The sequence below is a fragment of the Lissotriton vulgaris genome, chromosome 10 (assembly GCF_964263255.1).
Source record: "Lissotriton vulgaris chromosome 10, aLisVul1.2, whole genome shotgun sequence".
NCBI classification, from domain to species: Eukaryota; Metazoa; Chordata; class Amphibia; order Caudata; family Salamandridae; genus Lissotriton; species Lissotriton vulgaris.
Window position 1 is genome coordinate 214874459 of NC_141698.1, and position 16933 is coordinate 214891391.

General features: G+C 40.3%; 1 protein-coding gene across 5 annotated transcripts in view; it reads right to left on the reverse strand.

Moving 5' to 3' along the window:
* ADCYAP1R1 (ADCYAP receptor type I) overlaps window positions 1-16933 on the reverse strand; it is a 978825-nt gene that overhangs the window by 630530 nt on the left and 331362 nt on the right. For all 5 annotated transcript variants that reach the window (XM_086940899.1, XM_086940897.1, XM_086940898.1 and 2 more), the window contains exon 3: window positions 15667-15775. In XM_086940899.1, the coding sequence (XP_086797025.1) occupies window positions 15667-15775 (109 nt within the window). The remainder of the gene's footprint in view (window positions 1-15666; window positions 15776-16933) is intronic.

Below are 16933 nucleotides of genomic sequence, written 5' to 3' on the forward strand. Positions count from 1 at the left end.
CTAATATTGGTGTTTTTGTCTAAACTCCTTAAAGTTTCGGGGACTAAACAGCCTAATTAAAGGGCCTGTTAATAATTTGAATGCTACGGCTTTCTGTAAAGTCACAATTTACACTGTCCCCCGAAAGTATTTGCTCCCAAATTAAGTGGAATGTATTCAATGTAGAGAAGCTTAGAAAACTGCATGCTACTGTTTTTAATTCCCTATTTCATTTCAGTTGTAAGTACAACTCTGCAGGTTCTGCTTGAAATACACCCTTCTATCTGAGGCCTAAATATTTTTCTGTATAGTGGAAGTTATTTAAAATCATCAGTTTAAAGTCCTTTGAGTAAAGTATCAGTGTGGAACCCATCTTTACTCAGTTGATACCAAATGCTTAAGTTTTCAGGCCCTCACAAAGTTGACATGGAATCATCAGACAAAAACTTGGGGGCAGATTTACAAGGAAAGTGACTCAGTGCGTGCCGCAAGCCATTTTGCTGCACCACACTGTGCAACTTTCAAAGCACAGCGATGTCACATATTTACAACAATTTGTCTCATCTCTGTGCTTTACCATGCGCTGGCCCACAAACTGTTGCCCTGCGCTGGCGCAGGCACCCTTGCACCATGGTGCAAGGACGCCTGCATCGTGGGGAGATTGTTTATGTGCAGGAAGGGAATCCCTTCCTGCACATAAACAATCACCAGAGGTAATTTCCTCTTTCTATGTGTACTGCAGAATGGAGCATACATAGAAAGAGGGGAAAAACAAGGAGAAATGAAGGCATTTCTCCTTGTTGCATCTCCCCTGGGGAGGCATAGCATTCTGGCCAATTTCAAGATTCACGATACATCATAAATCTGGAAATGTGTCAGGTTCCAGGGGTGTTGTGTGGCAACACCCACAGCAACACCCATGGAATGCCCATTTCACGCACGTGCTGCGTGCAAAGGGGCCATATTTACAAGAACAGGAAAAGACACACAGGGTGGCTTTTGCTGTCCTTGTAAATCTGGGGCACAAAAATGCGCCACCAGTGCATCCCAAAAAGGGACGCACTGGTGGCGCAAGGAGCTTGTAAATCTTCCCCATGTACTTTTCCATGGCTCAGAAGTAAAGCTGTTCTCGTAACACAAGGCTTGCTCATGAAGTACATTAGAACAGCACTGGATGCTAGCTTAGCCGCAAGAGTTTTCAGCACATCATATTTAGAAATAGTCCTGCTGCCTTATATGATATTGCAATTATTTTTATGGAAAAGTACTAAGGGTAATACATTCTAGTAGAGCGGATAGTCCCGAAGTTGACACGTACTCTGGACATATGGTCAGCAAAAATATATCTCGGACCATAAAAGGTATAACGCAGCTTAGGCCTCCTCCGATTGGACAAATATTCAATGCTTAATTTGTGTTACATGCATTAGGATGCTCTTTCCTTTTGTTGTTTGCATCAATAAAATCTGTAAGAAACGTCACCTCTTTGGACGCTACGCTCACTGTCTCCATGCTGCACGTATTTGCACTATAAATTCTATTCATTTTATGTGCTGACAGACAGGTGGTATTATTCGTTTATTCTTTATTTTAGGCTTCTACATCTGGCTAACATAGTGTCAGTGTGGACCATTTTGATAATAATTTAGATGTGTAGGCCAGTAACTTTGATATTTTGGCCTTTTTGACTCAATATATTACTCTGATTTATGGGAAGGGTAAAGGAGAATCCTCATTGGTATCAGCCATTTTCATAGATTGATTCTATCATCAATATAGCGATTCGAGATAAAACGTTTAGAATTCAAATTCTGGCATTAGGAAAATTTATTTTTGTTGACACCAGCTATTGTTTTAGAACAGGTTTCAAGAATGTTGAGAAATGTCTGAATGTGCACTTCCAGGTAAGTATATATACTGTTGTCCAAAAGATCCTTGCATCTTGCCTTTATGGACCTCAGCTTAGCCTGTGCAAGCAAATTGTTCCAAGTTGTGGGCTATGCTTGCCACCATGGTGTAGCATCCTGCTATCATTGATTTTCTCTATCAGATGCACTTCATTTTTCAAAGTTAGACTTGGACCTGGAGGAGAGTGCTGTGATAGTTTTGAACTTGCTAAGGGTTTCCTCAGGGATACATGTTGGTAGTCCGGCCTTTTTACTTATATACACATTATCTGATGTTTTTTGTGATGAGACAGGGACAGGATACCCCTCAGTTAGACATAAAGACCATTGCTGTTTTGTTATAAACCAATGATGCCGGAGTCAATAACTTGATTGATAGCTACATATCAGTTGTGGATGACCATGAGTTAGACATAAACCATGCCAAGAATAATGGCCTGAATATTGCCCCTAAGACCATGGGTTTTAGAAAGTATTCCAATAAAAATTACATCTCATAGAAAGTTCAGGCCTTATCTCATCTAGGAATAATTTTTGATAATTCAATTTGATAGACAGATTCACTTCTTTCAAAATGGATCAGTTTCCTACAAACTCAGTAGTTGTTTCTAATGTTGCATCTAGGCTGGTTACCAAGCCACTAAAATATATGTTTGATATTTACAGCAGCAAGCTACAGTGGCTGCCACGAGAGGGCTCCATGGTGCAGCCCACATCGGTTTCCTAGTTATGTGGATAGTAATTGGGAAGAGCAATTACTATCCACAATAAAGTTGCTATATTAAATTAAAACAAGGGCTTTAATCCCTCCCATGCCAAGTGCTGCCTTTAGTGTGTGGCAGCCTCTTGTACTTGCTGAGATAAGAGTCAGGCAGCCAGGCACTACCGAGAGGAACATCCTTGCTCTTTTTCAATATGATCCCTAATCAGGCTGAGGGCTGACCTAGTGCCAGCCCTGTCCTGCAATGTTCGGGCGTCTAAAGAGACCTCCCATTTATGAAGTGTAGCAGCGTCATATTTGTAAGCAATCCCAGGCATCTAGGGCATAAGCTCTGTATTCCCAGGACTGCCTGTCAATTATTTCACAGGCCGCAAGCAGCCCCCTTTCCTAACTCATCCCCCGTGGCGTGTTGGGAAAAGTTGCTGCTTGCAGTCTGTGAACGATTGAGGGCATGTGGCTTGATGTAGCGCAAATTTTGCTTTTTCACTTGTAGGGGTACATCATACTCATGAGTAGTCAGCACCCTCATATAATCATTTGTCGTATTAACGTGAGACAGTAGAACATGTATTGTAATAAAGTGAAAGGTGATGTTGGGGATAATTTCAATGAAGCCTGACCGTTGAAATTAGACTTGTTTAGCTGAAAGCATTAACGTTTAAAATTTGGTACATGCTGCTGACAATTATTCACATATTTGGTGTGCCTATGTAACGTGTTAATTTAAAAGACCTAAATAAAAGTGTTGATTCTATGTGTACTTTTATGAGGCCTGTGTGTTATTCTTTTATGTTTGCTGATTTTTGTAGGCCTGAAATGCATTTTTCCTGGAAGATCTCACATTAGATTTAGTAGGCATATTTCACGTGAATGTTGGATCTGTTCTTTCTCATTTTTCTGTTGCAGATGGAGAATTCATCCTTGTTAGTTAGAATAATGTGTTTTTTTTAGGGGTAAGGCTAGGGGAGAAGAGGATACATTGAGTGTTGATTCTGATAATAGAGAACTGTTGTACTTTCTCATTGGAGCAAGCCTGGGAATCAAGGTCATCTCGCCAAGTCCTGGGCACATCGCTGCCTAATGGAAAATCACCTAGAAGGAAGTGGCTTGACTGGATGGTGTGATGCTACAATGCATCTTGGGATACTACCTGTATTATTGATGTATCGAAGTTAGGGAAAGAGTCCGGGGAATTCTGCCTTGCCTTGGGAGAGAGAGTATCTCAGAACAAGTTCTGTAGCTTTATGCTACTTGACCCATCTAATGTGAAGAGACTATTTAGGAAGGCTTCACACGCTGACACCTTAATAGATCTTCCTTGGGAAATGCTATGTAGGGATATCATGCCAGTGGTATTGTAGGAACAGACTGATGCTTTATACCCATGAACTTCCAATGGAGAGAAATCTCGATGTCTGCTTAGTTATCTTTTACATCCTGATTCTCAAACTAATCATTAATTTCATCCGTAGATTTGACTTTGAATTAGTTCCAATGCATTTCTACACCCTCACCTTGAGATCCCTTTATGTTCAGCTTTTCTTGACTTTGTAATAAACTAACTAAGCTTAATTGGGATTCTGTGATTCTTAGGAGTCATGGTAAATTGGAACTGTAATGATTGATTGGCTAATGATTTCTCTCCCCTTCACGCTTTCATGCTCACAAAAAGTGCCTTCGACCTGAGGTTCCCGAGCTGATCTAGAACATGGAACCCTACTCCTTCAGGCTCAAGGTCACAGAGTTAAGAGACTGTGTGAGCTTGAGCCACATGCATACTCTAAGCAGATACACTGCACATGCTTTAGCACTCACAGAGTATCTTTTTAAAGCACCTAATTATAGTATTTAAAAGTGTTACCTTTGTGTGCTACATCCATTCATATCACTATATCGAGAGGTATTTGTTAACTGTTCTAATAAATTACTCTCAGTATAGTGATAGTAACTCATGTACTGAAGAGAAACACTCCTCCATGTTTAAAGCATACACCAAAGCTATTTTAAATATGCCAGTTCTTTATGTGTGTGTCCTGAACTCACACACTTAAAAGTCTCTTGTATTCTTTTAACATGCAGGAGTGTTTCACTTTAGGACGGCCGTTTATATCACTATGTTGAGACAGATTTATAAAAACTGTTAATAAATGCCTCTCAGTATAGGTAAATTAATGAATGTATTAAGTAAAAAACTCCTGCATGTTAAAAGCGTATGAAAGGCACCCTTTCATTTTCAAATCCCACCAGCTCCCACTGGAAGTGAGTATGTTTACTCTGTTTCCTATGGCACTGAAGTTTGAGTATTACTAATATTACTAGCTTTTACGGAAGTAAAACAAACTCTACAGACAACCTTAGGGCTGTATTACACAAAGTACCCCAGCAGCACAATAGGCATTTGTGCTTTGGTATTACAGAAGGGCCATAGATGCTTGTGCAGCCCCTTCTGTAATACCGATAGCGCTAGAGCACATAAAGCGCCAGTGATAGATTCATGGGCGTTTTCTCATTTGCATGGGGGCATGCCTCATTGAAATGAGAGAATCCCTCCTCGCCCTTGCCGTATTACAGACACTGGTGCAGAGGCAAAGAAGCTCTCAGGAGGAGCAATGACAGTGTGTCAGTGCACCCCCTGAGAGCAGGACTCTGAAGGGGGAAAGGGTGTCCTATGGAGTCACTGACTGCACCAGCCTGAAAGGGGATCTCTAATCCCCCTGCAAAGTGCAGGCGGGTTGCCGTCTGCACTGTGACAACACGAAGCAGCTTCAAAGCAGCTGCTCTGTTTTTCACATGAATGCATTGCTCCCAGGGCAGCACAAGCGTGTAACTGCCCCAGGTTAGTGCATTTATCATAATAGGGTGTATTTTTCTTAACTGAACTGGACGCACCTTTTAATAGGTGAACCCAGCGCATTGAAAGAAAATGTGCCACATGTATAATGCCACCCCTGGTATTATGAGGCTAATAATTTATATTATAAGCAAAGTTTATACATATATCAATACGCATTGGGTGATATACCCTTTCTCACCTTTGCAAGCAGAAGAACTTTATATTAGGCAAAATGTTCTTTGAGGTCATGGTAAATCACGCAGCGGCCATCATTTTTGTATTGTTCCCAAGTTAGACGATGTGTGTAGGGGGTGTTAACATTTCCTAAATGAAAAATCTTGCTTTGCAATTAGGTTATAAAGGAATAAATGAGTGCCCACATCCTTTAGTGCTCACTGTCGAAGAGCCTATCTCCACTTTGCATTAGGCAAATTAAACACTAGAAGCAAATCACACTCATTTCGAGAAATTACAAAAACTAGAAAATCTAAAATGTTGACCCAAGCTTTCTCTTTTGTTATCAAGTATTTGGGACCATCTCCTTAAGCTTCGCAAATTCAATTTAAAACTGCATTTATTCTGGAAAAGTCTTAAAACCCATACATTTAAATATTATTTGAAAGACTTAATTTACCATCTACCAGTCCATTAACTATTTGTGCATAATCTATTGCTGGATTTCGGTTTTAAGTAAAGATTTCTTTCCATTCAGCATGAGGCACAGGAAACATAAGCATATTTTATATGGTGTCCAGTGATGTAATTTTTGAATGTATAAAAGGTAGCCATTCTTGGCCCTGGTGCTGCAAATTCCCAATGCAACCTGTCTTCAGTACAGTGGGGAACTACCTGCAGTGCTACTGGAAGGTAACTCAGAAGGGGTAAATAAAAGACTGGGGGCCAGATCTACTAACATTTTACGTAATGCAGCGCAGCAATGCAACTTGTTTGCTGCATTGCTTGTAAAGGAGACAACAGAAATCCGACATATTTTACAAATGTATGGTGCATTTCTGCTGTCTCCTTGCACTGGTGCACTGTGTGCTGCCTAGCCCCAATGCAGGCACCCTTGCACCATGGTGCAAGGGTGCCTGCATTACCAGTAGGATTGTTTTTGTGTAGGAAGGAACACCTTCCTGTCTAAAAGCAATACTAAAAGACATTTTTGTTTTTCCAAGTGTGATGCTAAATGCATCACATATAGAAAAAGGAAGTAATGAGTAGAAATAAAAATAGTTCTTCTTCTTACACCTTAGTCTGGGAGGCGTACAATTTTAACGCAATCACAGGTTTACAAACCTTTGTAAGTCTGGAAATGCACCAAAATCCATGGGTGAATGCGTGGGAATGCTGGTAATTCATCTATGGAATGCCTTCCTGCCGCATGGTAACGCAAGGCAGTGATATCCACTGACTTTTGTTATTTTGGATTTACTAATCCATTCGAGACAAGTCGTCCCAAGGCAACTAAGGCCCTAAGCAAATCTGGCCCGGAGTTTATATGTGTGTTTGTGTGAATTCGAGCACATGTAGTTTTCTATATGTTTGAGTATATTTGAGTGTTCATACAGGAGAGTGCCACACAGAGCCAAGTCAACCCAAGGCAACACAAGCCGTAAGTAAATCTGACTCTGTGTTTATATATGTGTTTGTGTGAATGTGAGAACTTGTAGTTCTCTGCATGTTTGAGTGTTCATACATGCGAGTGCCTGTGTTTGTCATTGTGGGAGGTTTAGGATTGAACACTGAAGTATGGTCAGGGGCTCACCTTGGTTCAGTGGTGCCCTAAACTTACAATAACTAACAAATGTGACTTTACTTGATTTGAATGTATACATGTATTTGTGTGTATTGGGTTTTGTAAAGTGTGACCTGTGTTTCAGAACAATGCAAACCTAGCTCAAGAGCATAAAACTCCTTAATAGCTTTTTGTCTACCCCTGGCCTAACTATAGGCCTGATTGACAAAATGCTGGCAGTCCCTCGAGCAATTGTTACATATACTTCAGATGTGGCAGACATTTTTGGCATAATTCTGGATATTCCCGGCATACCGGTGGGTAACCCATGACATCTTGAGGGTATAATTCAAGCCATTTTTATTATTCAAACCATAACAGTGTCCCAAATGTGATGCAGTGTAGGGATTTCTCATGACATTCCAGATATTCATAGTATGAAAGTAGTTCATAACAGACACACAGTGAGCATTTCTGACAGCATTCTGGCTATGTCTAACAAAACAGTGACCCACCCTTTACAAATAATTACATTTTTGGGCTATATTCTGGCTATTCCTGTCATATAAGGGGCCCTTCGGTGACATATTGTGGGCAACATTCTGGCTAACCATACCACAGTCGATACTCGTTTTTGACTTATTACGGGCATTCTTGACATTTTAGCTATCCCTCAGGGCTTAATTTGAGCAGGTACTTTCCGATGCTCAGCACCGGCACCTAATCCTCAGCCCCAGTGCTTATAGCACCAGATAAGGACACACTCATTTGGAAGGCATGTGATTTTCCACAAAATCACTGTATGTTGATCCACAACGAGACTCAAGCCCGGTTCCCCAGCTCCGAAATCAGCAGGTTTAGCAAATAATCCAAGTCCTCACCAGAATAATAAGTGCCAGCGCTTTCGTCAGGAGGCAGTTTGCACCAGCACATTTCTCCTGTTAGCGCTGCCTTCTGAGGAGAGCGCAGGCACTTTTTATTTTACAAATTAACCACTGCTATCCCTAGCATAATATTGGGCCAAACTTAACATATTCCGCCATTCTTGACAATCTTCTTGAACTTCCAATCATTATATTAGTCCAGCAATGACAAATTGTGATTGTTCTTAACATAAAGATGGCTTTCTGATGCACATTGGTAGCCCTGGTACATACCTCTGCAACCTTTTTGTGACTATTCTTGACATAATTGTGCCTATTTCTGCCAAAATGGAGGTTAAAATCCTGGCCATTGATGGCAGTCCAAGATGTGGGAAATTCATGATCAATGCGAATAAAATACAAAATCTGTCCATATATGTCAGTAAAAAGTGTAGAACAAGTCGAGTGCTTAATGAAAATGATAAGCTGATATTTGTAGACCAGACATGCATTTATTATGAAAATCCATCATTTCGAGACAAAAATACACTTTTGCATGAGAATGACAAGTTCTGCATGCAAGAATTGAGATTAACTGTTCAGCGCCCAGATATCCCTAGAGGTAACGGTGCTGCACTATATAAATGCAGACTGATTGGTTAATAAATGAAACTTCTGTATTACGACTGTCTAATATCTGAATTTCAGATAATGGCAATATGTTTTACACAAAATGGAGGCAGATGATAACTATATTTAAAACTGATATTTACAGTGTAGTGCATGCTAACTCCAGGAGACATTTTGCTGATGTGGATTCCTTAGACTTCTTAGTATCCGAGACCTCATACAGCTCTGGTTGGCATTTCATCATCTATACTAAAACCTTTCTATGATATTACTAGTTCTGTCGGGGGCCTGAGCATGCAAGATAGATGTTAAATTGTCTTGTATCTAATACGGAACAGTTTAAGCAGCTGAACATGTACAATTTGAATAGTTCTGTTGATTCTCAGTCATTGGGCCCGATTCACAGAACTAACTTAAGACAAAATCCTAAATTTACTACCATTTTGGTATTCACAGAAGGCAGTTACTCATTTTGGTATTCACAGACGGCACTTACTCATTTCGGTATTCACAGAAGTTAGGAGTCCTAACTTTCGGACTCCTAAATGCCTTTTGTGAATACCGAAAGTCTTAGAGTTAGGATTTTTCTCAGTTTAGGAGTCCTAAAGTTAGGAGTCCTAACTTTACTACTCCTAAACTGAGAAAATAAAGTTAGGAGTCCTAACTTTACTACTCCTAAACTGAGAAAAATCCTAACTTTAAGTCTTAAAGTTAGGATTTTTCTCAGTTTAGGAGTCCTAAAGTTAGGAGTCTTAACTTAACTACTCCTAAACTGAGAAAAATCTTAACTTTAAAACTTTCGGTATTTACAGAAGGCATTTAGGAGTCCTAAAGTTAGGAGTCCTAACTTCTGTGAATACCGAAATGAGAAAGTGTCTTCTGTGAATACCAAAATGAGTAAATGCCTACTGTGAATACCAAAATGGAAGTAAGTTTAGGTTTGTGTCTTAAGTTAGTTCTGTGAATCGGGCACAGAGTATACAATGCAAAGAATGATGTGAACAAAGACTTTCCATAGTCAGATGTTTTATTTTCCCATGATGCATACAGGTCTTACACCATTATTTAAGAGCTACCGCCTTGGCTTCTGCCAAACTTTCCAGAGGAGGGTGAGCCCTAACGTATCCTTGGAGATAGAAGCTTGCTTGGTTCATCACAAAGGTGTTGTAACATTTTAACATTTAACTGCAAAACATTTACATTTTAGCTAATTTGTCACAAAGGTGTTCTGCAGAATACATCATTTAGCCCGGTTTCTGTGTGTTGGGTGATTCCCTAACTTCTCTAAGGAATGTGTTTGCTTTTCTCACTCTCTGCCCAATTCAAGACCTGTACTAGCCCAACCACCTTCAAAGTTAACCAGCAATCATCCCAAGCAAGAGAAAGCCAAGTGTTCGATGGTGTCTGTGCTATAAGTGTTGTAAATCAAAAGCATTATAAAAGGTCTTTTACAGCATAACAAAAGAGCCTGCTTACCCCTATTCTACATGCTCCATTCCATGAATACATAATCAGATCAGGTGTGAGTGAAATGTAGTATATTCTCTCTTTAATCAAGCACTAAAGCCTCAAGTAAGCACTTTTAAGTCACACCAATCAGGTCTATGTACCTTAAATATAGCTTTATCACAATGTTGTAATCAAATCAAGGGCAAATACAATTTAGAATGCTCATTCCTGTTACTGAATGTCGGGCTCAGATGCCTCAAGTGGATTGTGTTGTGGTCTCGCCCCAAACAATTCCTCTACTCAACTTCCAGAAGTAGATTTCCCTTAATGTGGTATTCAACTGGTTGTTAGTGCTTTCTGTCCTAACTAGAACCATTAATCAATTCCTTATGGAGCTGTGAAAGGCCATAGAAAATCTGCCTACCTCTATATTCAAGAGCCGAAGACTGAAGCATGTGATATTACGTCACAACCAACCACCCCACATGCCTGATATAGGTTGCACAAAAGTCTCAAGAGAAAGGTTAATTGTGTGGTCTTCTTGTGTAGTAGACCTCCAACGTTGCATTCAACTCACATGTGAAAGATATGTAGAGGGCTCTCAGTATCCCCAAGGACTTTAAGCTACCCATGAAAGCGGTCTGTCTGTTCAACCCCTAACCAGCCCCTTGTAGTGCTTGCATAATGTTGCAATCAAACCAGGTGTAAGGAGAATGCAGACTGCTCCCTATATTGCTAAACAATAGAGGCCAGAATCTCAACCAAGCTGTAATAGGTCAAAGCAAGTAGATCTAACGTCCTTGAAATACAGTGTTCTTTCAATGAGGGGTCAAAGTGTGGAGTGTATTTTCTAACATTGAGTGCCTGCCACTAAAGCCTGCAGTGCAAAATGCTGGCAGAGAAGTATATCACTAACGTGGCAGACATCCCGTCCGCCCTATTACAAGAGTATTAAGATACAATGGACTTGTAATGAGGCAGATGGGATATCCGTCAATTTTGTGACCAAGTACTCGTCTGCCAAACCCGAAATCAGTCCCTTTATCTTTTACAATACACTTTTCTTCCCTCTGAAAATGCAGTTATTCTATTGGAACCCTTAAATAAAAAAAACGCTCTTTAAAGAAATTCCTTTGGGTAGCTTCTTTCATCATTAGAATCTGAACAGCAGCAACCACAATACCCGCCTGACAAGCTTTCTCCACATCACCAATAGGATGTAAAAGCAGGGATCTTCTAAAGTCTGAAAATCTAATTGCTAAGAGTTCCTACAAAGTCCAAATTCAAGCTTTTAAATGTTCTTCATTTATATTTGCATTTCACCAAAGGTAGGTATACATAAACAAAAGAGCCTCTGAAACAAAAGAACCGAAAGAAAATGCATTATGCTAAGTGGAACTGAGACTTATCTTTGGAATGTACATGGTAGCATATTTGTGACTTGCATTACAAACACAAGGAATATATTTTTCTGCAAAATATGCAAAAACAGTTGAAAAGCATGTCTGATTAAGTGGCTATAGCCCGCTGTGCTTTGGCAGGAAACATACCAATAATTCTTTGCACTGTGTTTACTTATCATCTTGGTAATTTGAATAACCACTAGGCACATTGGGGCACATATACTATTATTTCACAGAATGGAAACCTGCTGCTCTGCTTTTCGTGGAGGGGAGAGAGAAGAAATGCTCAATATTTACAAAGTTATGGACCATTCCTGCTCTCTCCTTGCGGTTGCACAATATGTGCTGTCTAGGGCCAACACGGGCACCCTTGCACCTTAGTGCAAGTGTATCCGCGTTATAGGGAATGTTTTTGTGTAGGAACAGCAACTTTCCTGCACAAAAACAGTGCTTAGAGACATATTCCTATTTCTATGTATGCTGCAGAATGCAGCACACACAGAAAGATGAAGTAATCAAGAATGATAGAAACGGGGGTCTCTAGTTGGCAGTGGTATACATTATGTCCATGTAGGGCCCCTTCCTTCTAGTCGGGATAAGGGAGTTACACACCCAGATAAAACCTGCTCACCCCCTTGGTAGCTTTGCACAAGCAGTCAGGCTTATCTCAGAGGCAATGTGTAACATATTTGTACATAACACACACAGTAACACAGTGAAAACACTACAAAGGGACAACACACCAGTTTAAAAAAGCACAGTATCTTTACCTAAACCAAACAAGACGACAAAACTCCAACATATGCAACTCAAAATATGACTTTTAAAAGGTTTCAAGCAATTCTGTATACAAAACTCTATGGATGTTGTAATTTTACACACATTACCTCAGATGTATCAAAATACACGAAGGAAAAACAACCGCAGAGGAGGGAAGAGGCGGAAAACACAGTGATGCATTGGTTCCTGAGTGCACAGAGAGGTGATACATCAGATTTGCTGCACACAGGAAAAGTGTTGCATCGAATCCAGAATGTAGGGGGAAGTGAGGCGTCAATTCCAAGATGGTTCTGGATTGTGGATAATGCGTCAGACCTGCATGGTGTACATGTGGGATACGTGGAGATCCGAAAGTGCTGAAGAATGGTCTGCTGGTGGTAAACAGGTGCTGCATCAGTTTCTTCAGCTGCCATCCCATGATCTTGTCAGCTGCACAGCAGGGCCCGTGTCGGAATCAGTGCAGTGGTCTAGGACTTTGGAGACTGGTGCTCTGAACTCGGGATGCAGCGGTTTCTTCAGCCATGAGCAGGTGCTGCGCAATTTCTTAAGCCACAGGCCAATGGTGTGTGGAAATTTCCCCCACATGGTGGCGTTGCATCATAAAAACGGGCACTGGAAGGGTGATGCAGCGAATTTGAAGGTTTCCAGTAGATCCTTGCAGCAAAAACAACTTCCAAGTGCCCTGAACTGGAATGGGCAACACTTGTCAGGTCAGAACTCCCTGCATTTCAGAGATGCTGCAGGTGAAGTCTTTGCTGTCCCTGAGACTTCTTAATGGGAGGCAAGCACACACAAGCTCTTGAGAAACTTCACAAGCAGGATACATAGCAAATGTACAGTCCTTTACCTCTACAAATCAAAAGCAGCAACTGCATGCCAACCCAGCAAAGTAACACACTGCGAAGGGCCAGTACTCCTCCTCACAGCTCTTCAGCTCTTCTCCTTGGCAGAAGTTGATCCAGGAGTATTCTAAAAGTCTGGGGTTTTAGGTCTCATACTTATTTCTCTTCTGGCCTTTGAAGTAGGCATTCTTCAAAGGACAGTTTTGTAGTGCACAAGTTCTGCCTTGCCCAATTGTGGCTCCAGACACACTCCCGGGGGATAATGATAGCAATATGAACGTCCAGGCACAACCGTATTCAGGTGTCACTGCCAACTACTCTCACCACTCTGGCTCCAGAAGACCTATCAGCTGGTGACAGGCAATTAGGATATGCAGGCCTAAACCTCAAACCCATTTGTGTGACTGTCTAGAGTGACTGCACAAGCAGGCCCCTGTCAGTCTAAACCAGATGTTGATTCTACAGGCAGCCAGAGGCACAGTATGGTAAAAAAAGAAAATGCCCATTTTCTAAAAGGGCATTTTCAAACATGCAATTCAAAAATCACCTCAACTAAAAGAAGTGTTTCTAAATTCTGAGCTCAGAGAGCCCAAACTCCAAATCTCTAGCTGTTCGCATTGGAAAGTTGCACTCATAAAATGTTAAAAGGAGCTCCAATGATAGCCTAAGGAAGAGCTAGACCTTGCAAAAGGGAACAACGAAATTGGCAATATTTCTTTATCAGGACATGTAAAGCACACCAGTACATGTCCTACCTTTCACATATACTGCACCCTGCCCATGGGGGTACATGGGCCTACCTTAGGCTACCTTAGGGATACCTTACTTGAGTAAAAGGGAAGGTTATGACCTGGCAAGTGGGTTCCCAGGACGACATGGCAGTTTAAAACTAAACTCACTGACACTGCAATGGCAGACCTTAGACAAGTTTACAGGGCCACTCAAGTGGGTGGCACAACCAATGCTTCAGGTCCACTAGTAGCATTTGATTTACAGGCCCTGGGTACACACAGTGCACTTTACAAGGGACTTATCAGTAAATCAAATATGCCAATCATGGAGAACAAATCATAATTAGAATTTACCCAGGGCATATAACCTTTAGCACTGATTAGCAGTGGTAAAGTGTCCAGAGTACTAAAGCCAATAAAAAGAGGGTCAGAAAAATAGGAGGCAAAAGGAAAAAAAGTCAAGGGATAAACCTTCAAAAAGGGCCATGTTCAACAAGGAAAAATAAAGCTATTTTTCCTCCTTATTCCTCTGTTGGGTAAGCGCAAGGTTTTGATGCAAACATCAAAATACATTGGTATATGGTTGTGAATGCCCATGCTCCACCCATATAATGCTCTACCTGGTGCAAAGTAATGCAAGGCTTCACTATATACTGTGTTGCATTATTTTGTATTTACTAAATCACGCGCAGTGCCTTTGTGTGGCTTTGTAAATACCAAACATGATTTTGCATCGGGGCTGCACCACAAAAGTGACACAACCTTGATGCAAAATCATAGTAAATCTGAGCCATTGTTTCCATTCCTAATTCCCCATTATTTATGTAAAAGCTGGCAGCAACATCTCTAAGACTTATTTGGAGGTGTGCAGTTTAAGCAGTTATCACAAATATATAGCTTGGTAAATATAGCAGGTAATATTTGGGGTCGCATGTTTTTTGTTTGCTGCTATGCGTGTTAAGTCTAAAAAACTGAAGTTAAACAGTCCCTGAAATGTGCTAATAATTACCACTTGTTAGTCTAACTATGAAATGCTCTATTTAATGTAAATATATGAATTGTTTTTATAAGAATTGTTTTTAATACACGAACTGTTGATTTTATATGTGATGGAACTGCTTTTATGATTTTAATTAATCGAATAAAGCTTGCATTGACTTGACTTGACTTGATAGCAGATGTTTGTAATTTAGCTGTCAGCAAACATATACAGTACCCGGGATTAAAGACATTTTTTTTCACACTGTCCATTTAATGTCAGGTTCATAATAATGGTCTATGTTAGTTCATCCAAAAATACTGTATATGAATATGCCACGACCAGGATGTTTTATCTGCACTTTACATTTTTGCTTGATATTGAATGAAGTGTCCTTTTCATTTCAGCACTTGATGTATGCTGTACATAATGTCATTTATTTAATAAGAGATCTGTTGTACTTTGATCTCATTTTCTTGTTGTGCTGCCTGTATGAATGTGTACTGGAATGTTAGAATGTTGATGTTAGAGCAGAATGTTGGTGTGCCTGGTTGTGAGAGAAAAGACAGTTGGAGACTGAGGGCTGAGCAGCAAAGAACCTGCTCCTGGTGGGGCCTTAAATTAGACTTGAATATACCATCTTCCATCTAAGCTTGAATAAACCTCTACATGAAACTTACCTCATCACTACGTCTGGAGTTCCTACCATTCATCTTTGTAACAAGACCATACTCCTTGAAACAGTTAAACATAATAGTACTGCTTTGTCTATTTAAATAAAAAGAGCCACTCTGAATAAACAGAAGCATACCGTCAAACGAATCATTCAAGGAAGCAGTTTCCGTCAGTATTTTTTCACGACATGCTTCTTCCTCCCTTTTAAAGATGCAGTCTAAATGCATTGCTGTAACTGTTGCAATCTGTGAAAAAATATAAACAAATCAAAATGAGTGTTTGATATGCAGGGTGATGCACATTAGAGTTCATTAGCTTGATTCTGGAGCCAGACTTTACACCTTGACGGACATTCTATGATACATGGTAAATCAATGTATCTCCCAGTGGAATGGCATTGGTTAGGCAATCAGAGTACTAGGCTAGGCAAGAGAGATTGCACAACCTTGATGTGAGCTTTGGCCAAGCTACCACTAGTCCTAAACAATTTGAACGGCAAACGTAAAATGGTTTTTTTGAAGTCGCTCTTGCTCGACCTTAGTAGATTGGAATGAGCTGCAAAGCATTCCTCACAAAAAATATTTGTCGAAATTTTTGCAAAAACTAGCCAAAACAACAATACAGCTCAGAAATATACGAGGTTGAAAGCAAATTACCTGGGAAGGCAATGTCACAGAAATTGCATTTAATACAGTGAGAGAAAGCCCATTGTCAGCCTAAAGGAGATGCTTAACTTGTCTAAAAGGAGCAGTTTTTTCATCAAGCTGTTGATTGGAGCTAAGACCTCATCCTTGCTTTTTGAACAATTGAATGATCCTTAGAAATAGGTACAGGCCAACTCAAGATACAATTAGAAGCAGCAACTAAAAAAGACGAGAGTTATTCAGCCTTTCATACCTCTTATCTTGCTTTACAAGTTGGGTGTCATTACAGATTTGAATAGAACATGGTTAGATGGTGGTAGGATTCTGTGTACTGCTGCTATTGAAACTATGCCTATTTCAGGGATTTTTCCCACTGTGCTTACAATGAAGAATAGAACAGATAGTTTGACTTATATTATAGGACATAATAATCTAATTTGTGTACTGACATTCAAGAATGGAATTTTCAAATGAATCTCCAGAAATATACCTGAAATTTCCAGAAACTATGGCAATATATGAGGTGGCTTTTTAAGTCCAGCCTGGGCAGCGCATGCGCTGCTGCAAGGCATGCAGTTTTGGAGTATGGCTTTGAAGCCCTGCCCACTCTCCTCCCATATGTTTCATTGGCTTCTGTATTTGTCCTTCATAAATGCTGGCTTCTGAGTGGGTATTAGGCTAGTTAGTCCCTCCTCCTTGGTACCGTCATGTCTGCATTTGTTACCTCCTTTAACGAATGGACCTTTTACCGGTGTTATT